The 24,746-nt window shown below is 41.2% G+C and overlaps 1 protein-coding gene across 6 annotated transcripts in view; it reads right to left on the reverse strand.

Annotated features, from left to right (window-relative positions):
- LOC134344259 (histone deacetylase 9-like) overlaps window positions 1-24,746 on the reverse strand; it is a 695,601-nt gene that overhangs the window by 203,975 nt on the left and 466,880 nt on the right. For all 6 annotated transcript variants that reach the window (XM_063043755.1, XM_063043754.1, XM_063043751.1 and 3 more), the window contains one exon: window positions 19,787-19,908. In XM_063043755.1, coding sequence (XP_062899825.1) covers window positions 19,787-19,908 — 122 coding nt within the window. The remainder of the gene's footprint in view (window positions 1-19,786; window positions 19,909-24,746) is intronic.

The following is a 24,746-nucleotide window of genomic DNA, read 5'->3' on the forward strand; positions in this document are numbered from 1 at the left end:
ATAATTTTCAAACATCAGTTCACCTCAGCCTGGCTTTTATTATCCGATGGTAATAAATTATTGCTAATTTGACAAATCAAACTGATGCTAAGGGGAAATGCATAACGTCAAGTACTAAGAAAATCTTCATATACTTTCATATAAGATTAAGGGCTAGAAACTCTTAATTGAACGCTTGGGAAGAGTGAGAACCTTAGTAGCTATTCTCTGTGTTAATCCTTTCCTTATTTATGTTTCATTGAGTTTAGGAACACAAAGAGATTATAGATGCTGGAATCTGGAACAACAAACGATCTGTTGGAGGAACTCAAAGGGTTTAGTAGCATCTGAGGCAATGAGGAACTGTGGATGTTTTGGTTCAAAACCTTGCATCACCCACTGAAGGCCTTCAACTATTATTAAAAATAACTTCACAATTAAGGCCATGAAGAAGAAAGTCTTTTTTAATGCAAAAAGTTGAATGACAAGAGCACATTTTAGCCAAGGTTCAATATATATTCAAGTTCAAATCGAATTTAATAACTTGGCAATTTATGCATTAGTTTATTTTAATGTGCTTTTTTAATGAGTAACATAGTACCACGATTGTGCATCCAAGCAGTTATTCCTTTAACAGTTTCACTTTTCAAACGCCTATTAAGCCAAATCCTCCTGCTAATAACTATGTAGGGAATCACTGGAAGTGTTCTTCTCACTGTCCAACTAATCTCTGACTTATGCTAGATGTCAAATGCCAACACGAATCTCCTTCTGATTTGTCAATGACAATATCAAAAGAGATACATGTCTAAAAATCCCCTTCAATCTCTCACTTTTAGCAGCAATAACATTTCCCTTCAACTCAAGCCTCTAAATTTAGATATTTATTCTCCACACTTTACTGAGCTTTCTCAAAAATGCTTTTAAAAAGAAAAGCGGGTGTGCATTAGGCACAGCATATCAGCAAGTCATTATTCACACAGCCCATTTTACATGTAGGGTATAAAGTGAATTAGTGATGTAACCTTGCAGATGCTACACACCTGCTGACATTGGATCTTCTAATGTCTGAAATCTTTCTGTGATACAGATGCCCAAAAATGTCATTAATTTAATGTTTTACAATGATAATTGTCGTATGAACGATAATAACTTGTTCCTGTTTATTTGCATTTTACTTCAGCAATTTAGTGATAAATATTTTTTTCCTGGAGATTCCATTGCTGAAAAAATATGTATTTCCTATTCTTTTCCTCTAAAATTGAAACAAACAACTGCAAGATCTGTGATTAGATACAGTACAGGTAGCAAAGATCTGTCTATTGAATCCTTAAATATGCTGTCTACTGAACTCTTAAATATGCTATAACCCAGGTCAAGAAAAAAACACCAGCTATTGCACTTTGATAATTTCAGCTCCCACCTAAGACACCCTCTAGTCTAAATACAACTATCAATTTAATATCAAATTATTGGTATTGTTTGTTTAATTGTTGATGCTTGGCTCAGCTCTCTCTACATCGTTATACTTCCGCTTATCACTAAGAAATATTCACCTTACAAATTTAATTCAGGTCCTTGAGAAACAAGCATGCAAATCTAATCATTCTAAAATCAGGATCCCATAATGTAGTGTTTAAAATTTCTATTTCATTGCCTAGATATGCAAATTGATTTTTTTATTTACTTAATTTTTCATCTTTGAGGGTGGGAGGCCCCATCGCAATTCTCCAAACCCACTCTCTAACCTGGCTAACCATCTAATAGTCAATACTTCTAAGGAATAGGATTGAAATCTCCCTCTTCCACATTTTCATTAATATCAGTGGCACTGAAACAGCACAACACAGTCATAAGCAATGGTAGGTCAATAGAGGAAGCTGACAGAATAAGTAAGAACTAAAAGGAAAGCAAGCACTGAAAATAAATTTAAATTTAACTCGCATTAATTTTGATGACACTGAAGTAGTTTGAATAAAATAACTAGTAGAAACGCATAAATAGATTCAGTTAAAGCCCCACTCATTAAATGTAAAAGTCTAAACCCACTTCACAGCAGACATGCATGGGAAATCTTACCTTACACATTCTATGCTAATTACCATATTATGTATATTTTGTTATACAGCAGATCAGTTTAAAAGGCATGAGTGTGTGTTACTGTAACTCAATGTGATGTTAAGCAAAAAGGATTTAAAAGCTATTTCCTTTAGTGCACAGTAGAATTAAGCAAAACTTGAGCATGATTGTACGTTTGTAATTTGTAATAGTAAAAGGCAACAGGAGGTATCACTTTTGGTTCTACTGCTTCCCCAAGAGAAAATTAAAGAGAACATTTGTGACTGATGACATGGTTATGAGCCACTCAGAATTCACAAGGCTTTTACTTTCTTTTTCTTGCAGCCTTAATGGTGCTTAATAGGTTTTCCAAACCTACAGAAAAAGCAGGAGATGCTGATTTATAAGAGTCCTGTACAATTTTGCTAATGGGCAAGTCTTGGCAGACTTGGGAGCATATAGGACCTATTAACACTCATGCCACATTATTACGGAAATCAGCTGTGTTATAATCATTGCTTTACAACTCTTTCAGTTTAATGCCTTATGCAAACTCATAGACCCACAATAGGATATGGTCCATAGGTTTCATCCCTATTCTCACTTTCCTCAAATTGGGTTCTTCAAATGAGATTTTATATTTTGTGGAATAGCAATTCTGTCCATTGTACACACCTTTAAAAGTGGGGAGGTATGGGAAGGGGGGCATCACTTTTGATCTTGATCTTACATCTGTCTAACCACAGAAAGAATCATGAAAGAATCACTGTTTAAGAACACCAGGTGAAATGTAGGAAAATGGTATCAGTGCAGATCAATACAAAGGTCAGCGTGGATGTTTACATCAGACTGGCACGCCAGTACAGCTCAGAGATCCAAGTTCAATTCTGACCTTGGATGTCGTCTGCCTGGATGTTGCATGTTGTCCCTACAACTGCATGGGTTTCCTTCAAATGAAACACTTCTCTCCCATATGTCAAAAATGTGCAAAATGGCAGGTTAGTTGACTATTTTAAGCTCTCCCTGGTGTTCAGGTGAGTGGCAGAATCGGAAGGGGAGGGAAGTTGATCAGAATGTGTGGAGAAAAAACCATTTGATTAAAGCAAGACAAGTACAAAAGGGTGCTGGGTGATCAGTTTGCATGCTGTATCTCCTTTTATGACATGATTTTATGGTGGAGTGAGAGGCCAGTTTCATGCTGTATACCTCTATTTCTGAGGAGTGCTGAGGTCAATTGTCACATCTCTACACTGTTCAGCTAACTTAAAGCAATGCTGACTGCAGCTTGATGGCTTATGTGCATCAAAAGGACGGAAGTCACTGTTAGTGAGCACTGATAAACTTTACATCTATTTATGTGGAATTCCTCTGCTCTAAGGAGAGATTGGACAGGTTGGGTTTGTCCTCACTAGTGCATTAGATACAGAGGGCTGATCTTACAGAGATATGATATAATATTATATCTTCTAAAAGGATATCAAGGACACAGATAGGATGGATCATCAGAGTTAACACGCCCTCACAGGGTAAGGGAGCCTAAAATCAGAGGGCATAGGTGGAGGTGAGAAGGGAGAAATTTAACGGCGATCTGAGGGATAGGTTTTTCACACAGTGCATGGTGGTTGTATGTAATGAGCTGCTGATGGAGGCGGTAGAGACAATTTTTTTTTGTGTGTTTGCCATACTCTGCCAGAGCCTTGGCGACCACTTTTTTTTTCAAGTGGTTGTCCTGGAGGAAAGATTCTGTGAGTGGTCCCCCACGTCCTTCTCACAGTACAGTTTTTTTTTTACAAGGCTGAGTTGCGAGCTCAACACTGAAACCGGCACGGATAGAAAGCGTGCCCAGGAGCAGCCCGACTGGATCTGAACTCAGGAACCTTCGCTCCGGAGTCCGGCACTGATGTCACTGTGCCACCAGCCGGCTTAGAGACAAATACAGTGTTTAAAAGGCATTTGGGCAGATACTTGAATCAGAAAGGAGTGGACCTACCAAGTCATATGCCTTTGGTATGTGGAGCACCCAGGGGAAACACTCATAGTTAAAAAGGAGAATATGCAATGAGGTCTGGATTGAAGACAAGTTACTGGACAAGTTGCACCCACTCGACCGCACCGTATGTTGTACTTAAAGGAAATGGATGTCTTGCACATCACCAGGCACACAACGTTTATGTAGAACAATGTCACGTAGAACATATTATAACACTATGGCTTTCTTTCTTGACACAAATAAAATATCTTCGTTAAGTAATTATTTTTTAATGGTAATACTTGGGAATAAACCTAAAATCATGAAGGATGATCAGTTTGAGAGATGTGGAGACAGCATACAATGTGTTTCACTCGCTATCTTATAAGTCTATTATTCCACTTCCCCATCAACACAGATATATCAAGAGATAGAGCATGTTGCTGAATGGTCCCAAATGGATATTAACGTGTTCTTCATAATAAAAATTACGTCAGCCAGTCCTCACATTGGCAGAGATTAAACAAGTGCTGAAGCCATCTACGTGGCCCCTCCAGTCTACTCGACAGTTATAGAAGTGAGTGGCTGAGCTTGTGTGCTCTTCATACCTGCCATAACACATCTTTTCATTTCTGTGCCCCAACATCTATCAACAATCATATTTTCTAAGACTGACAGTCTTCTAGTTTATTCTTCACTGCAAACATCATATGCCTTCATTTTGTTATTTCTTTGAAAAGGAAGCAGACAGAATAATATTGACTTTCTGATTCAGACTCTGAGTTTATTGATGCTTTGCTAAAAATACTTTGCCACTTTGATCACAGACAATTTATATTAGATGTGACTAACTGGTATAACAGGAGCATAAATCCAACAGATTTTCTACTCCTGGAGGAAACAATATACAGGCTGATGCCAGAGCATCAGTTGACACAAAGATTGAATGTGGCCCGTGCAGTTTAACATCACAAAAACCTCATTATTTTCGTGAGAGGGAGAACAGCTGCAGGAATCACAGGGAAAGTTGCCCCCAGACTTGCTGAAGGAAAATGTATATATATATGTATATTTAAGGGATGATGTACCATTATAATTTTGTCCCTTTGGGCACTTGAACCTTTTACTTTCAAACTGAAAACAGGGGCACATTTCCGCAGTTGTGTCAATTTGTACCTAATATTATCGAATTCATATGGCAGGAAAGGATTAATATAATAATTCTAATATCCCGTGTGGCAATCAACTTTGATGTATATTATGGCGCTTCTTCAAATCTGCATTATACATTATCACCAGCACAAATATTATTCAAACTGAACTATCAGGCCTCATTTTCACTCATCACTCAACAGCTGTATTCTGATAGCTCTTGGACTGATATAAAACAGAGGTTATGTCATCAGGATTGGTGTTTCTCTGTATTTGATATATAATAGTAATCTGGTTAGTACTGTTATTCAGACCAGTGGAGCAGTAAGATAAACTTTTATTAAAAATAGAACTAAACTCTTAACAAGGCTCATGATATGATTTTTTGTTTTGAGATGATAAATACAAGATTAGCTATAATCAGTCTGGTTTTGAATAGCCAACATTGCAGGAACTCGTATACAAATGCTGGATTATCTCATGATTTTTGGATGAGGCTAAATTTTAGCCCTTGGGGGAGGGAAAGGAAACAGCCTGCCATTGTGTTAAAGGTCACCCTAAAGTCCAGCCAAAAAGTCTGGCCAATTCTGTGGGTGTTCCTATGAAATGTCATCAAGAAATAGTCCTGTGGAGATGCCACAGGCTCTTTGTAGTCCCAAGAGTCTGGGCAAAGCAGTATGGTCATCTCACTAGTTTAGGGTCATTTGGAATATGTCATCCTTGTTCCTGTTGCTCTTCCTGGAAAAGCTTCAGGACAAGAGGTCAGCTGACACAGGACCAATAAGGTTATCGATCCAAGGACATAAGGTTAGAACCCATCTGTTTTTTCTGGTGACATGTAATGTAAACTATGGCTCATGCTATTGCTGTGTGCAATACCCTGTAATGTGTTGATCGGAAACTCACATGCTTCATTGTGGCCTCATCTGCAAACAATTAAAGCGCTCTGGTCTTTTCATTAACCTTTTACGTAGCTCTTGTCTAACACTGCCCACATCACTGCAGCACAATTCCGTCTTGTCATTTCGCTTATATGAAAAGCAAAATGCGTAACTTGAATTGATTGCTATACCAGTAAATCGACTTATGTGAACACTTGATATTAACAAACTCCTTATAAATCCCATTGACATTATTATTAAACAAAGTTCTAACTTGTTTCTTACAGGCATGTTACATGCAAGACTGATTATGGTGGAGCATTTGCTGCTCTGTCCTGCTGTGGTACAAATATCTACATTGTAGTAAATATTTATTCAGTTTGCATGCAGTGATCTGCTTTTAATTAGCCATTTACAACAGTATTTATGCAAAAATATATATAGGATCTGCATGTTTTCATTTAATCAGGGAGCTCAGGGAACATTTCAATTTCTTTTCAGGTTCTATTTTCACATCAGTGTGGTTGCTGTAGTTAACTGTAAAAGGGCCATAGTTGCTACTGATCTAAAGAAAATGCCCACAGAGGTTTAGTCAGCTCAAAAGCGTGGATTTCCTAAATTCTGACATGCCTTTGAGTATGGCGCCACCTGTGCTGTCCGGCCACATTACAAGCAGCGTCCAAACGCTGATCAGATTCTAAAACTTCCACTGGTAGCAAAACAGGAAGTAAAAAGGAAATATAGCTCATATTTTAACCATTGTACAGGTACTAAAATGAAGATTAGAGGCTACAATTGGGTTAAGTGAATTTTTTTTTATTATTCCATATGTCATGCAATGTTTAAATGTTATTCTGATGGAATGGGATTTTAATTTTAATTTTAATTTTCGTGCAAGTGGTTGCTCAGCATAATTAAAAAGCCTGTTATTCCTGATCACCGAAATTTAGGCATTTCTACTGTTTCTGATATTGAGAATATATGAACATTTGAAGTTCATATTAATTCATTCTGTTGAGGATCAGGGGAATCACTAAAAAACAGTTTCTAATTTTCTGTACAGGTTTTCCCCACCATCCGAAGGTAGAGCGTTCCTATGAAATGGTTCGTAAGCCAAAATGTTGTAAAGCGAAGAAGAAATTACCATTTATTTATATGGGAAAATTTTGTAGGCATTCGCAGACCCAAAAATAACCTACCAAATCATGCCAAATAACACATAAAACCTAAAATAACAGTAACACATAGTAAAAGCAGGAATGATATGATAAATACACAACCTATATAAAGTAGAAATTATTTTCCACAATCATTACTGAACTGTTCTCGGTAGCGAAAATCTCACGCAAGTGCCATCGGCAGAAAATCTCTGTTGGCAAAAACACGGCGCAAGCGCTCTCCAGTAACCTTTAAGCTATGAAGCTGCCAAATCATACCAAATAACACGTAAGAATACACAGCCGATATAAAGTAGAAATAATGTACGTACAGTGTAGTATCACTTACTGGAATTGGGAAGACAGAGCTGAGCACACTGATGATGGTGTGTTAGACTGAGTCGTCGCAGGTTGGAAGGTGCAGTGGTCCCTACCCTCCACGCCGCCGACCGATACATTACCGCGAGGCACATGGGGGTCCAGCGGTAGCCAGGACGCACCCAGCACATCTTTAAGAAAAAAGCCGAAATAAACAAGCTAATTAATTAGGTGCTGCCCGGCACGTAATTGTCGGCCCAGATCAGTGCCGATTGCATCACCTTTGATCTGGGCCGACATTTACCTGTGGGGCGGCACCTAATTAATTAGCATGTTTATTTTGGCTTTTTTCTTAAAGATGTGCTGTGTGCCTCCCGGCTACTGCTGTATTCTCCGTGAATCGGTACAGTATCTGTCCGCGGCCTGGGGGTTGGGGTGGTGGGACACGGGAGTGTCATCTCATCATCGATCAGAGCAGGCAGCTCATCTTCTCCTATGACTGCCTGCCTCGATGTCGAAGGTCGAGGTTCGTCGTCTGCTGTGGCTGATGTGGAAGGCTTGCTTGACTGCTCAGCCTCGCGCATTTTTCTATCACACAGTTCTTTGTAAGGACTCAAACAATCTTGCAAATATCCCCTAAAGCTACTTACCCTTTCAAAATTAAAGTCGTGCTTTATCATTGCAGCGAAAATCTCACGTAGTTGCTTCACTTTTGCTACTGCATTCAGTTTCGATTGTTATCCTTTCCTCTTCCAATTGCATCAGCTCGTCATCTATCAGTTCTTGGTCATGGGATGCCAAAACCTCTTCAACATCATCTTCATCAACTTCCACAAGCCAAACTCACTTAGTCCTTACTTCGTTCACCACGATCGAAACGCTTAATTATGTCTAGTTTTACGCTAAGTGTAACACCCTTACGAGCCCTTTTAGGCTTTTCCGACACCATAGAACTCATCTTGCAAACGGCTGCTCACGGGCACGTGTTAAAGCAATGCCGGCGAGAATGCAGTTCTGAATCCGGGGAAGAGCAGCTGCTCGGGGCGTACGCTGCCTTTTATTGCACGCTGATTTTCCCCGCGCGCTGCTTTTTTTCGTAACAGTGAAAACACCTTCTGAAAGCGAAAACAGGGTACTAATGTAGGTCTTTCGTAACAGTGAGGTTTCGTAAAGCGAATATTCGAAAAGCGGGGGAACACCTGTATTTAGTTTCACTTGTGTGGAGCCACAAGCTACTTTTAGTTTTATGCCAAAGGTGAACATTGGCACTGGTTCTAAATTTATGGGTGCAACTATATGTATCTTTCAAAGTTAAGCTACAAACTTCCATCTTTTTCAACTATGACTCTGTGATGTCCATAACATTATAACTTTGACAACTCCTAACTGCGCTAAAAGATCTTCTTATTTCATATACTTCCTGATTTCAAATATAACAACTTCAGTCCTGTAATCATAACTCTTCTTTACAATTTTGTCCCAATGGTGCTTAAAGTTATATTTTTACCCCTCTCTAAACTCTTTTTTTCATTATTCTGGAGACTTTGTCAATCTCTCCTGCATTCTCTTTTCCTTTTACTTTATTCACACATTTTCAAGCTGTTGAACCCATTTCCTACTATTTAGTTTAAAGCCCTGTCCTCAGCTCTAGTTATGTGATTTGCCAAGACCCTGTTTCCAGCATGGTTCAGGTGGAGCTCCTACCATCGGAACAGCTCCGTCCTTTCCCAGTGCTCGTGCCGATTTCCCAGAAATTCAAATAGACTTCTACACCTACAGCAACATATTAAGCTGTCTGACACTGTGCCAATTTGCACGTTGCTCAAATAACAATCCAAAGATTAAAAATACATTTCTTGGGCTTACAGCTAGGTACAGGTATCGATTATAATGGATGTTTCAATGACAAACTTTGTTATCTTCATCAAGGATGATGCCTTGGCATGTCTAGTCCGGTGGTATTCTTACCTCCATAGTCTGTCCCTCCTGATTGGTTAGTCCTTATCCAATCAGGTTTCTGCTCTCCCACCTTGTTTATAATCAAACTCCAGTTCTTACTTAGAGTGAGACCTTCATCTTGGTTAAAATTCTTTTCATAGAAACATAGAAACATAGAAAATAGGTGCAGGAGTAGGCCATTCGGCCCTTCGAGCCTGCACCGCCATTTATTATGATCATGGCTGATCATCCAACTCAGAACCCAGCCTTCCCTCCATACCCCCTGACCCCTGTAGCCACAAGGGCCATATCTAACTTCCTTTTAAACATAGCTAATGAACTGGCCTCAACAGTTTGCTGTGGCAGAGAATTCCACAGATTCACCACTCTCTGTGTGAAGAAGTTTTTCCTAATCTCGGTCCTAAAAGGCTTCCCCGTTATCCTCAAACTGTGACCCCTCATTCTGGACTCCCCCAACATCGGGAGCAATCTTCCTGCATCTAGCCTGTCCAATCCCTTTAGGATTTTATACGTTTCAATCAGATCCCCCCTCAATCTTCTAAATTCCAATGAGTACAAGCCCAGTTCATCCAGTCTTTCTTCATATGAAAGACCTGCCATCCCAGGAATCAATCTGGTGAACCTTCTTTGTACTCCCTCTATGGCAAAGATGTCTTTCCTCAGATTAGGGGACCAAAACTGCACACAATACTCCAGGTGTGGTCTCACCAAGGCCTTGTACAACTGCAGTAGTACCTCCCTGCTCCTGTACTCGAATCCTCTCGCTATAAATGCCAGCATACCATTCGCCTTTTTTCACCGCCTGCTGTACCTGCATGCCCACTTTCAATGACTGGTGTATAATGACACCCAGGTCTCGTTGCACCTCCCCTTTTCCTAATCGGCCACCATTCAGATAATAATCTGTTTTCCTATTTTTGCCACCAAAGTGGATAACTTCACATTTATCCACATTAAATTGCATCTGCCATGAGTTTGCCCACTCACCCAACCTATCCAAGTCACCCTGCATCCTCTTAGCATCCTCCTCACTGCTAACACTGCCACCCAGCTTCGTGTCATCCGCAAACTTGGAGATGCTGCATTTAATTCCCTCATCCAAGTCATTAATATATATTGTAAACAACTGGGGTCCCAGCACTGAGCCTTGCGGTACCCCACTAGTCACCGCCTGCCATTCTGAAAAGGTCCCGTTTATTCCCACTCTTTGCTTCCTGTCTGCTAACCAATTCTCCACCCACACCAATACCTTACCCCCAATACCGTGTGCTTTAAGTTTGCACACTAATCTCCTATGTGGGACCTTGTCAAAAGCCTTTTGAAAATCCAAATATACCACATCCACTGGTTCTCCCCTATCCACTCTACTAGTTACATCCTCAAAAAATTCTATGAGATTCGTCAGACATGATTTTCCTTTCACAAATCCATGCTGACTTTGTCCGATCATTTCACCGCTTTCCAAATGTGCTGTTATCACATCCTTGATAACTGACTCCAGCAGTTTCCCCACCACCGACGTTAGGCTAACCGGCCTATAATTCCCCGGTTTCTCTCTCCCTCCTTTTTTAAAAAGTGGGGTTACATTAGCCACCCTCCAATCCTCAGGAACTAGTCCAGAATTTCCTCCAGTTTATTTCAATGGCTTCCTTTACCCGGTGGTCCCAAAAGCCATTGGCACTGTTTTGTGCCATCAAAGTCAATCCTATGGCCATTGTGAATACAATCTTCTGCTACCACCGATTTCTCCAGGTTAACCAAATAGATACACCTCCTTGCTCTCCTGTACATCCCACCTGGCTGAAATTAGCTGTTCCGCATTCACAGAGAATCCTGTAAACACCAACCGACCTGGCCATAGGAAAAGATTCTAACAAAGATGAAGGTCTCGCTCTAAGTAACAACTGGAATTTACTTGCAAACAAGGAGGGATGGACCATGGGGGTACAAGTATCACCGGACTAGACATGCCAAGGCATCATCCCTGTTGGAGACGTCGGAGTTCGTCATCGATACCTGTACCCGGCTGGAAGGCAGAGAAGAGTTTATTCGACATACATGTTCCAGAAAAGCACTAGATCCTTTTTCAAACCACAAATTATCACCATTTTACCTCTGTATTTTAGTTTAGTCCCCAGCTGTTTAAATTTCCTCAGCAGAACATTTTCTTTGTTCTTCCTACATCGTTGGTACCCACATGGACCACAGCAACTAGATCTCTCCTCTCCCACTCTAATTCCTCTGCAAGGCTGAAGAGATGTCCCAAACCCCGGCACCAGTTAGACAACACAACCTTCATGATGTTTGATCCTTGTGACAGGTTCATCTTTTAGCATTTGAAAGGTCAGTTCAGAAGTTTGATAATAGTGAGATAGAACCTGTTCCTGAGTCAGGTGGTACATTTGATTTGCATACTAAATGGTGGGGGGCTACAATATGAAAAAGTCAATTTTTTCAATCAAGTCCTTGCTGATGATGGAGAAAACAGGGCATATGACCATTTATGAAATATTTTTTGAACACTATTTTCAGAATGAAAACTTTTCCCGAATATCTATTGTGGTAGTAACGTCAGATTAATGCAGCCTCAAGGTCCAATACTTCAGGTGTGTCACTCATCTGTAGACCAGTAAAGGAAATGAGCCATAGATTATGTACCTGTAGCCTTGCAAAGGCGTTAGATCAATTTAGGTCAACATTATAGATATAAACTATATCTTGTAATTTTTCAAAGAGGTAATAATTATAATACCTAATCATAAAATTATTTACAAGTGACAAGCAATTACATATTTAAGAAATGTATGTACTTTCCAGCCAGGTGGACTATGAAGTAATTACACTATATTGTTATTCATGTACAATGTTGTTTAACACTTTAGTTTACTCCAAATTCTACCCTGAGCATGTTATGGATTCACACACAGCCATAAGGGCCAATGATTCCAGACTGGATTTCTGATCTCTGCTGTGGTAATCTGAGCTCAGTAGGAGTTGGCTAACAAATCTGACATCATGAAACTTGGACTAGGTATGAAAGCCAGAGTTCCATGCTTCAAGTACTCTTCATTTTCCCCTGCTGGAAAATGGCTATGGGTGAGCACTGAGCTGACATAAACATGTGCGTGGATAATGATGTGAAAGCAATGGAGAAATAACTTTTGAAAGTAAAGATGAACACTAATTGAAGTAAATAACTAATATGCCCGAAGCCCCAATATTTACTTTGAGGCTGGGGTCAGAAAGTATAGCTGATGGGAAGGAAGAGGGTCTAAGATCAGATGGTAGTGGCACGGCAGTGTGGTGGTTAGCACAATACTTTACAATATCAGTGACCCAGGTTCAATGATTGCTGCTGCCTGTAAGGGGTTTGTACGTTTGCCCCATGACCTTGTGGGTTTCCTCCCACAGTCCAAAGACGCACTGGTTGGTAGGGTAATTGGTTATTGTAAACTGTCCCGTCATTGGGCCAGAATTAAACTGGGGGATGCTGGGCGGTGTAGCTCGAAGGGCCAACAGGGCCTTCTCTGCGTTGCATCTCACATGAATAAATAAATGGGAAATTGACAATCATAAGGAGGAGGCTGACATTTTGGGCCAAACAGAGAGTTCAAATTGTTGAGCATGGAGAAAACATTTCTGTTCCATTTCATTCACAAGAAGTACCGTAAATGTACTTGGAATTACAGTATAAATAATGAGAAACCAAGCCAACACAGTAATAATGAACGCAAGATAGAGTTTCAGTGACTGATCCCTATCAATAGGTTGTCAGCTTGCCCTTCCACCCACATTGACAAAAACCAGAAGAAACGGGTTGAGGATAGGTTTGAAATATATAGCAGTTTTAATCTGCACTTGAATCAGACACACCCTGGAGCTGTCAGATTGAGTAATAACAGCTAAAACAAAATTTTTACATGGCAAATTACTATTTTTAAATATGATGACTTAATTCTCAGTAGACACTCTATATATTTTCTTCCCCATAAATTAGCACTGACTGAAGATACACAATTATCTTACAAAGCATTATGAATCACTGCAGTTTGGCGCAATCCTTGCAATCATTTTATTAAATTCAGGTACTGCTTCATCTTCATATATCCATGGAAAGGAAAAGTTATAAGGTGGCTTCAAACTCACAGTTCAAACCAAGGATTCTATCCTCCGTCACTGAAATTCAGGCACATGATATTCTAATTGATTAAAGAGTTGGTCAGAAATCATTCATCTCACGTACCTACATTTCCAAAGTGCACTTGTAGCAATTGAGGTCCTTCAAGTGAGTAAAATTATCCATACACTTTAAGAAAATTTTTCAGTAAATCATTCTTCCTACAAACCAGCTCAGCTTGGATATATTAAGAGTGATCTCAGCTTTGAATCAGAATAGGGCTGTCAAATTGTACTCAAACAATAAATGGACAGGCTGTATGTATGCATTATTGTAGGCTTCAATGTGAGACTCACTGTCTCTCACATTTTGGATACAAAAGGTCATTGGGTCCAACTGTCTCCTGTCACAGTAAGCACTTCATTAAAATGATATGAAGGAGGCAAAAGTACAAAAATAAAATAGAATGCTGAATTTGACTGTTATCCATTCCTGAAATATGACAACTTCTTACACCATGAGAAAGTGTGTGATTACACTCAGAGGTAAAATCTGAAGGCATCATTTCAGGCTATTCCAAAATTATAAAACACTTAATTTTTTATTCACCTTCCTCTCATAGGGCATAAATTTCACACTTCACTAGTTCAGGAAGCCGAATGCATTTCCTGCCTGCAAAGCCTTAAAAAAAAACAGTCCCCTTTTCTGGGATCCCTCCAATTTCAGATTAATGTGACCATCTCCAACAAGTACAGTTGGTAATCCAAAGAATGTGACAAGCATCAACCTTGAAATAGTTCTGTGAAATAGCTCTTTGAAATTGCAGTCATTGCCAAAAAGAAACCTGTATCTAATAGTGGTATTTCCCATTGTTACAGTGACAGAAATGATCCCATCTGTACTATATAGTGATGATGTATGATGCAGGATTATGACACTGATGTGTCATACATGCGTGCCAGTAACTAAATTGTACCCAATACTTCTGACAGATCAGCAACTAACTGTATTGTACCCCGTGTTATATATCAGAGTTATATCCATGAATACTGTATCCAAAAATGTAAATGCTGTAATTTTGAAATAGAAATACTGTACTGAAAATACTTAGCAGGCCTGCAGTACCTGTGGTAAAGGAAAATTTTCATCATCAATCTGAAGCGTTAATTTTTTCCCTGCTCCATATCTATTTCCAGCCCTAAACGTTCACACCTGATACTGGTGGGTACAAATTTAACACCGGTACCGTCAGTGTGGTATATCACAATTTTAGGCTTTATTTTAAATTGCATAGAAACCTGGCCCAGAACATAGGTTCAGGCCTGAATGAGTTGCAAATCCCAAGCTTCATCTCCTCCTTGATGCCAGTCCCATCATGATACTGGGCGCCAGATCTTCCTACTCCCTGGTGTGTCAGTCCCAGTCGGGATCTGTCAGCAGTCATGCTATGATTTCCGCCAACAAACTTTTTGGAATTGGAGGAAGACAGAATGAGCCACTGGCACTCCATAGCGTACTTAGCACCACTGACTGCATTGGTGCTGCTTCCTGCACACATGCTGAGCCCATTGACTTAATTAACTTTACCTCCAGCTTTCACCCTGCCCTCAAGTTTACCTGGTCCATTTCCGACACCTCCCTCCCCTTTCTAGATCTTTCTGTCTCTGTCTCTGGAGACAGCTTATCCACTGATGTCTACTATAAGCCTACTGACTCTCACAGCTACCTGGACTATTCCTCTTCCCGCCCTGTCTCTTGCAAAAATGCTATCCCTTTCTCGCAATTCCTCCGTCACCGCCGCATCTGCTCTCAGGATGAGGCTTTTCATTCTAGGACAAGGGAGATGTCTTCATTTTTTAAAGAAAGAGGCTTCCCTTCCTCCACTATCAACTCTGCTCTCAAACGCTTCTCCCCCATTTCACGTACATCTGCACTCACTCCATCCTCCCGCCACCCCACTAGGAATAAGGTTCCCCTGGTCCTCACCTACCACCCCACCAGCCTCCGGGTCCAACATATTATTCTCCGTAACTTCCGCCACCTCCAACGGGCTCCCACCACTAAGCACATCTTTCCCTCCCCCCCCCCCACTTTCCGCAGGGATCGCTCCCTATGCGACTCCCTTGTCCATTTGCTCCCTCCTGGCACTTATCCTTGTAAGCGGAACAAGTGCTACACATGCCCTTACACTCCCTCCCTTACCACCATTCAGGGCCCCAGTCAGTCCTTCCAGGTGAGGCGAAACTTCACCTGTGAGTCGGCTGGAGTGATATACTGCGTCTGGTGCTCCCGATGTGGCCTTCTATATATTGGCGAGACCCGACACAGATTGGGAGACCGCTTTGCTGAACACCTATGCTCTGTCCGCCAGAGAAAGCAGGATCTCCCAGTGGCCACACATTTTAATTCCTCATCCCATTCCCATTCTGACATGTCTATCCATGGCCTCCTCTACTGTAAAGATGAAGCTACACTCAGGTTGGAGGAACAACACCTTATATTCCGTCTGGGTAGCCTCCAACCTGATGGCATGAACATCGACTTCTCTAACTTCCGCTAAGGCCCCACCTCCCCCTCGTACCCCATCCGTTATTTATTTTTATACACACATTCTTTCTTTCACTCTCCTTTTTCTCCCTCTGTCCCTCTGACTATATACCCCTTGCCCATCCTCTGGTTTCCTCCACCCCTTGTCTTTCTCCCCGGACCTCCTGTCCCATGATCCTCTCGTATCCCTTTTGCCAATCACCTGTCCAGCTCTCGGCTCCATCCCTCCCCCTCCTGTCTTCTCCTATCATGTTGGATCTCCCCCTCCCCCTCCCACTTTCAAATCTCTTATTAGCTCTTCCTTCAGTTAGTCCTGACGAAGGGTCTCGGCCTGAAATGTCGACTGTAGCTCTTCCTAGAGATGCTGCCTGGCCTGCTGCGTTCGCCAGCAACTTTGATGTGTGTTACCACTGAGGTGGGGATGGATTTCTAAAGAAAGGGAGTTTTGCTAATATTCAGCCTAAATTTTTCCCTCAACTAATATTAATGCAAATTGTGAATTTAAAAAAAAGCTTCCACATTTGTTGAATAGAGCACCGATTTGATTTTGAGCAATTTCTTTCAGGTGTGTTGTGATTTTATATGAAGCTATATAAAATCAGTGGCAGGAGCAGAGCACAGCGAGGAGGCTCCTCGCAGGTCAGCAACGCTTGTTCAAAAAGGAGCACTTCACACACGTTTGGGTTCATTCCGGCGGCTCAATCACCAGCGGGAGCAGAACACAATGAATTAAATAAAATGCTGAAGGGACAAGTGGGGCTGCCATTGTTGGGAGTAGGCCAGTCGTGAGAGTGGGGGTTGTCAGGCTTTGGCTCAAAGGAGGCTTCGGCTCAGAAGGGACCTTAGCTCTGGGTAAGTTTCTGTTAAGGTTCCCTTTTTTTCTCTTACTGTGCCTGATCAAGTAAATGGCCATTCTGTGTTCTTCATGCCAAATGTTGGAGTCCTGGGAGACCCAGAGTCTCCCAGGGAACTACATCTGCGTGAAGTACATCCAGCTGCAGCTCTTTGAAGACTATATTAGGGATCAGTAGCAGTAGCTTTATGACCTTCGGCTTGTACGGGAGAGTGAGGAGATAGTCGATCAGAAAAACAGGGAAGTAGTCACTTCTAAGTTGCAGGAGGCAAGTAGCTGGGTGACTGTCAGGAGAAATGGAACTGTGAATAGGCAGTTAGCACAAAGCATCCCATGGTCATTCCTCTCAATAATAAATACACCATTTTGGATACTTTTTTGGGGCGTGACCACTAAAAAATGAGTGGAGAAAGGACCACTGGAAATTGAGGCTAAAGAAATAACAAACGGGGGAGGGGGGAGCAAAAAGATAGCAGATGAATTAAATGAACATTTTGTATCGTTCTTCACTGTGGAAGACACTAGTAGTGTGTAAGATGTTGAAGGGTGTGAGGTAAGAGAAGTGAGTGCAGTTACTATTACAAGGGAGAAAGTGCTCAAAAAGCTGAAAGACCTAAGGGTACATAAGTCACCCGGACCAGATAAACTGTACCCTAGGGTTCTAAAAGAGATAGCTTTAGAGTTTGTGGAGGCATTAGTAATGATCTTTCAAAAATCATTGGATTCTGACATGGTGGTAGAGGACTGGAGAATTCCAAATGTCACTCCACTCTTTAAGAAAGGAGGAAGCCAGCAGAAAGGAACTTATAGATCAGTTAGCCTGACCTCAGTGGTTGGGAAGATGTTGCAGTCAATTGTTAAGGATGAGGTTATGGAGTACTTGGTGACACAGGACAAGATAGCATGAAGTCAGCATGGTATCCTTAAGTGAAAATCTTGCCTAATGAACCTGTTGAAATTCTTTGAGCAGATTACAAGTAGGATAGCTAAAGGGGATGCAGTGGATGTTGTATATATGGACTTTCAGAGCCCAGGGTAATACAGGAAAGTTACTAGCATAGTTAGAGCATTAGATGATTGGTAGGAAGCAATGGGTAGGAAAATAAGTTTTGCTGTCAGTGACTATTCCACAGGGGTCGATGCTGGGACTGCGCTTTTTTTTTAATGCTGTATATCTGTTGTTGTGTGTAGGAAGTCACCGGAAAAAAATACTGGTAGATATAAAACAGCTTCTTTATTCCGCAGAACAAGGTACAGCAGGCATCATATGCAGATGTTTTCAGTGGAACGGACTGCTGGCCCAACATGGGGCTGATATTTTATGTGGCAAACATCAAAAGACATTCCATATTTACAATGTATGGACAATGCTTTCTTTGAAACTACACACAATCTTCATACCTCCTGATTCACATCTACACCATAGACATCCAAGTGAATTTTAATCAGCATTGTCTGGACTGGGATTCTTAGCTTTTAGGAACTCATTGTTCAGAGCTGCACCCTAAATTAAATGCACAATACATTTTCAGATCTGCAGACTGGTAGCCAAAGTCAATTGTTAAATGTATATGTCCTACACCAAAAATCACTCTAACTTATCAATGATTTAGATGATGGAATAGATGGCTTTGTTGCCAAGTTTGCAGATGATACGAAGATTGGTGGAGGGGCAGGTAGTGTTGAGGAAATAGAAAGGTTGCAGAAGGATTTAGACAAATTAGGAGAATGGACAAAAATGGCAAATGCAATACAATGTTGGAAAATGCATGCTCATGCACTTACTACTTAGAGTATGCCTCATTAAAATATGATCAAACTAATATCTATAACTATAGAATTAGGGGTCTGTATTACTTGTGTGATTCCAAAGATGAGTTAGAAGGGAAATATGTTAAACGTAACTGTCTGTACCACAATCCCTCAATGCCACATAGGGAATTGATAACTTTCCTGTTGCACTAGCTATTAAATTATGACAATCTAAGATCAGTCAGTTTACTGTTATATACCATCACATGAAAGGCAACCTATCAGACACCTAATGAGTACTGACAGGTGCCTCCTCAACATCAGTCTTCAACAAGAAAATATGAGAAAGGTAGCAACACACACAAAATTCTGATGGAACTCATCTATGGAAATTAATAAACGGTTGATGTTTTGGGCCGAGATCCTTCTTCAGGACTTGATGAAAGAGGTCCTGACCTGCTGAGTTCCTCCAGAATTTTGTACATTTTGTTCTCCATTTCCAGCATCTGCAGGATCTCGTGTGTCCAGCATCAGAAGACAATATCCTTTTATAACTTGTGAAATTACATGGCAATAAGTGGATCATGGCTTTACTTCAAGAGCAGTTCAAAAAATGGAATACAAAGTATTACAGCAAGAAAAGTTGGGAAGTTCTTAGCAGATCAACTAGAAGAGTGAAATTACAGCAAGTCACTATAGGAATAGATCATTCTTCAGATATATTTTTAGAAAACATTTTTTAAAAGCTTCATACTTTATTCATCCTTTATACTAATGAGACCATTCGGGACATTCCAACATTCCCTATTCCTTGTATAAATAGGGTGCTCTTGAAAAACATTTATTCTTAAAGAAAAGGTTGGCATCAAATATCCAGGCCAAAAGTAAAATCATCAAGTTTCTTTATATGTACATAATTTTATAGATTCCTCAGTACAGAAGTATCTCCTGGTGAGTAACGTATTTATCCTGTTCAAATGCAAATATTTCAGCTGTATTTAAAAAATTCTCAAATAAAATGATAAAAACTGATTTTTAACTGACCAGTTTTTCGTAAGGGGAAATCATCCTTCATGCTCTGTATCTCTGGTAACAGTCGTTTGTAAGATGGAGAGGTTATACTCTGCGGTGATGAACTCTGGTCCAATGAAGCATGGTGGGCTCCCCTGCACGAATACAATGAACAATGAGTAATATAATCATATTAAAGGCTTTATACCATCTCACAGATAAGTATTTTCACCTTGAGTTTAAAATAATTTTATTGAATCAATTATACACTTCTATCAGTATGAGCCAATTAGATTATCACGAGTCAGACTTATGGAATATTTCCTTCCCAATTTAATATAGACATGGTCTTTTCTTCCTCCAGCTCTCTCTATTTTTTCATATTCCACTTGCATTAAATGGTTTACAATTGAACTAAGATGTTTGCAAACACAGGAGATTCAGCAGATGCTGGACATCTAGAGCAATGCACTTGATACAATAGATGATCTCGACAGTCTTGCAGGTGAAGTGTTGCCTCACCTGAAATGACTGGGATTGTGAATGTGATGAGGTGAGGGAGAAGATGTAGGGGCAGGTGTAACACTCGTAAACCTTGCAGGGTTAATGTCAGGGAGAGATCAATCAGGAGGGACTAGTTGACCAGATCACTTTTCTCAGTTCCTTCATCTCTGGCTCATTGGTTCTCAGGATGAGACCTTCCATTGGAGAAAAAAACTGGGGCTCCCTTCCACCACCATTGATGCTGCCCTCTCTCGCAACACTTCCATTTCCCACACATCTGCCCTCACCCTATCCTCCCACCATCATAACAGGAACAGGGTTCTCCTTATCCTTACCTACCACTCTACAGGCCTCCACATCCAGCACAACATTCACCGTAATTTCCACCATCTTCAACAGAATTGTACCAGAAGCCCATTTTTCCCTCCTACCCTCTTGATCTTCCAAGAGATTGCTCTCTATGTGACTCCCTATTCCTGCTCACCTTTCTCCCTCACGTTTCGTCAAGCACTTTCACACTGTTTGCTGCAAGAGGCAGGATCTCCCAGAGGCAGCCTGTTTCAATTGCACATTCCATTCGAATTCTGAAATGTCTGCCCATGGCCTCCTCTACCACCATGTTTAAACTGAGGCTGGAGGAACAACACCTCATATTCCATCTGGGTAGCCTCTATCTTGATGACATGAACATCAATTTCTCTAACTTGTGGTAATTTTCCCCCCTCCCTCCTTACTCTTTCCCTTGCCCCTACCTTTTGCCCCCTTCCTTTCAAGTCCTTTTTAATCCACCAAGTGGGAGATTGCAGAGTGAGTGGAAGGAAGTTGCTGGAAGACTTTACGTGCCAGATTCAAAAAGCGACCAGGGCCTGTTGGGACTTGACTGCCAAGTGGAAGATTCCTTGGGTTATTAGTAATTTATCAAAGGCTAATGAAAAGAAGCGAGGTGTAAGCAAAGTAGCCATTCAATTCGTGGGCCAGAATTAAGGCTGATTTATACTTCTGTGTCAAATCGACGCCGTAGGTACGGCATAGCCCTAAACCCTACGCAAATCCCTACACCGTAGCCTGACGCGCACCTCTCCCAAAATGTAATTACGCGTCGCTGCAACGCAGACCGCAACAACTGTGATAGGTCCGCTTGGTAGCATCGCATTTCCTCCTACACTGCAATAGCTTCCCATTGGGCAACTGAAGGGCAGGGAAGGGACACTGGCTGCAATGCTTTCCATAAAGCTTTACAGACCTCCGAAATTATGGAGAACACACTTCGCTTTTACGAAAAAAGACGCTCGCTTTAAACTTGTTTACCCCGAGAAAGACTACCAAGACCATGAAGCCTTGCACGGGCAGGTGTGTGCGCAAGCATGACGTGCACATGCGTGTACGTGCCGGAATTGCAGAGTGACACAGAAACACAAAGGCACAAGTATAAATGCTCACAACGGCATAGCCCACTTGCATAGGCTATGGTGCCAGCTAGTACGCACAAGTATAAATCAGCCTTTAGAGTGGTCAGGCTTTGGCTTAACAGGCTTTGCTGAGAACATACTGAGGCTAAGGGTGCTGAGACATTTGGAAACATTTAGCCGATTGTAGAACTTAAGCTTAAGTTAAAGCCAAAGGCAGGATTGTATGCTCCCCCTGTGTACACTGTGCAGTGTGAGACTGTGAGGAAGGTCAAGCAGACGATAAGGTAAAATAGCAGCCAGTGGAATAAGTTGAAGGGGGAGGAGCTATGATGACACCAGAGGGCAACTTCTTCGAGCTCATCTGTGAAACAGCTTAAATTCTTCTCTTTAATGTTTCTGTTTTCCTTTTCAAGGTGGCTGGTGTCCTGTCAGAGTCTGTGATCTACAGCTGCACTCAAATTGCATTTCTATATGGTGGTGAGTTCCCACTTCTGGAGCTTGCCAGGCAGCTTAGCATTTTCAGTATCTCCTGGAAGAAATATGCCTTCAGGGCGGTACCTTGGGCAGCCCCTGTGGATGACTCGATTCTTCGCCAATGTCCCCAAAGGGAATGTCGCGGAGATCAGAACATCGGGTGCAGAAGTCAGAGGCCTCTGCGCTCAGGCGATTACGCTCTCTCTCTTGCTCTCTCTCCCTCGATGGTGGTGGAGGGAAGGTGCTGGTTCTTGAGACAAGTGAGGTCGAATAAGCATCGCTTCAGGCTGTAACGTTGAAACAGCGAATTGTTGGTCTCCCCTTCGCTGCGGAAAGGGTGACACCTCTCTGTCCCTTGTTAGTATGAGAGAGAAAGCCTATGGCATGTTGAAGTGCTGGGTAATGGACTGCAGATTTTTTGTTGGAGTGCAGATCGTGGAGTCTTTGGATGCTATGCTATTGCTTGCTTGGTGGGTGGTTGGCGCTGGTGCTTCGTGCTGGAACAAGTGGGGGGAGGGAGAGGGGGAAGGTTCAATGCTTTGCTGCTGCTTGTGTGTGGGAAAGGGTGGCGGGGTTTCGAGGTTCTAACATTTTTCTATCATTCATTCTTTGGGAATTTCTGTTTCGAGGATGTCTGTGAAGAGTAAGAATTTCATGTTCTACATTGTATACATTCTCTGTTTTTAAATGGAACCATTGAAGTGTAAAATGGGGAAAATCAAAAAGAGTAATGATTATAGTTGGGAGCTTAAGATCCAAGGATACACATTGTAACAAAAGGACTGGAAGGAAGGCAAAGGGGGTGGGGTAGAAACATAGACAAAAAATGAAATCAAATCCTTAGAAAGAGGAGACATAGATTCCATGTGGGCAGTGTTAAGAAACTGAAAGGGTAAAAAGACCCTGAAAGGAGTTATATAAAGGCCTCCAAACAGTAGCCAGGATGTATGATATAATTGACAATGGGAGATGGAAAAGCCATATGATAAGGGCACTGGAGGATTTGAATAGCAAGGTTCAAGGTTCATTTTATTGTCAAAGTATGCATGTAGAACACAACTCTGATAATTGTCTTCTCCAGAGAGTCAAGAAATAAAACGACAGGCAGGCAGATTGGGTAGTTGGTGAATCCCAAAAGAGGAGATTTGTAGAATGCCATACAAGATGGGATTTTAGAACTGCTTGTTGTTGAACCCATTAGGGAGAAAGTAATTCTGGATTGGGTGTCGTTGTAAAGAACCAGATTTGATTAAGGATCTTAAGGTAAAGGAACACTCGGAAGACTCTGATCATAATATGGTAGAATTCACTCTGCAGTTCCAGAGGGCGAAGCTAAAGTAAGATGTATCAGTATTACAGTAGAGTAAATGGATTTACAGAAGCTGGAGCTAGACATATTGAAGAAGACTCTAGCAGGGAAGATGGTAAAACAGCAATGGCCAGAGTTACTGGGGCAATTCTGAAGGCACAGGACAGATACATCCTTAAGATGAAGAAGTATTCTAAAGGGAGGATGAGGCAACTGTGGCTGACAAGGGAAGTTAAAGACAGCATAAAAGGAAACAAGAGAACATATAATATAGCAAAAATTAGTTGGGAATTTGAGAAGCTTTAAAAAGCAAACTACAGAAGTGACAAGAAAAGAACAGATTAAGTATGAAGACCAACTAGTCAATATTATAAAAGAGGATACAAAAAGTTTTTCAGATATATAAAGAATAAAAGAGTGGAAAGAGTTGATATGGGACCACTGGAAAATAACGCTAGAGAGGTAGTAATGGGGGACAAAGAAATGGCAGATTAAATTAATAAGTATTTGGCATCAGTCTCACTGTGGAAGACACTAGCAGAATGCCAGAGATGTGAGAGTGTCAGTGGGCAGAAGTGGGTGTTGCTGCAATTACTAAGGAGAAAGTACTTGGGAAGTTGAAAGTTCTGAAGGTAGATAAGCCTCCTGGACCAGATGGACTGCACCCCAGGGTTCCGAAAAAGGTAGCTGATTATATGATGGAGGCATTAATAATGATCTTTCAAGAATAACTAGATTCTGGAACAGTTCTGGAGGACTGGAAAACTGTAAATGTAACTCCACTCTATAAGAAGGGAGGGAGGCAGAGAAAAGGAAATTATAGGCCAGTTAACCTGACTTCAGTGCTTGGGAAGATATGGAGTTCATTATGAAGGACGAATTTTCAGGATACTTGGAGGCACATGATAAAATAGGCCAAAGTCAGCATTGTTTCTGCAAAGGCAGGAAAATGGAGTTGAGAGCCATGATAGAATGGCACAGCAGACATGACAGGTCAAAGGAGCTCCTATTTCTTATGGTCTTATGGTCTTATGAAAGTTCTCGTCCTGAAACATCAAGCATTCATTCCCCTCCATAGATGCTGCCTGACTTACTGGATTCCTCCGGCATGGTCTGTGTATTGCAAAGAGATAATTGCAACATTTTACAATTTTAGGAAATCGAACTCAGACTTTCTGTTCAGCCTATAAGCAATTTTGTCTCAATCATAACCTTCTTTCAAAGGTTTCCAGCACAGAATGCTAGACTGTTTCAATGTCAGCTCAGCATCAGATAAGGGGAGTGTATAAATGGCAGA

This window comes from Mobula hypostoma, chromosome 3, assembly GCF_963921235.1.
Source record: "Mobula hypostoma chromosome 3, sMobHyp1.1, whole genome shotgun sequence".
NCBI classification, from domain to species: domain Eukaryota; kingdom Metazoa; phylum Chordata; class Chondrichthyes; order Myliobatiformes; family Myliobatidae; genus Mobula; species Mobula hypostoma.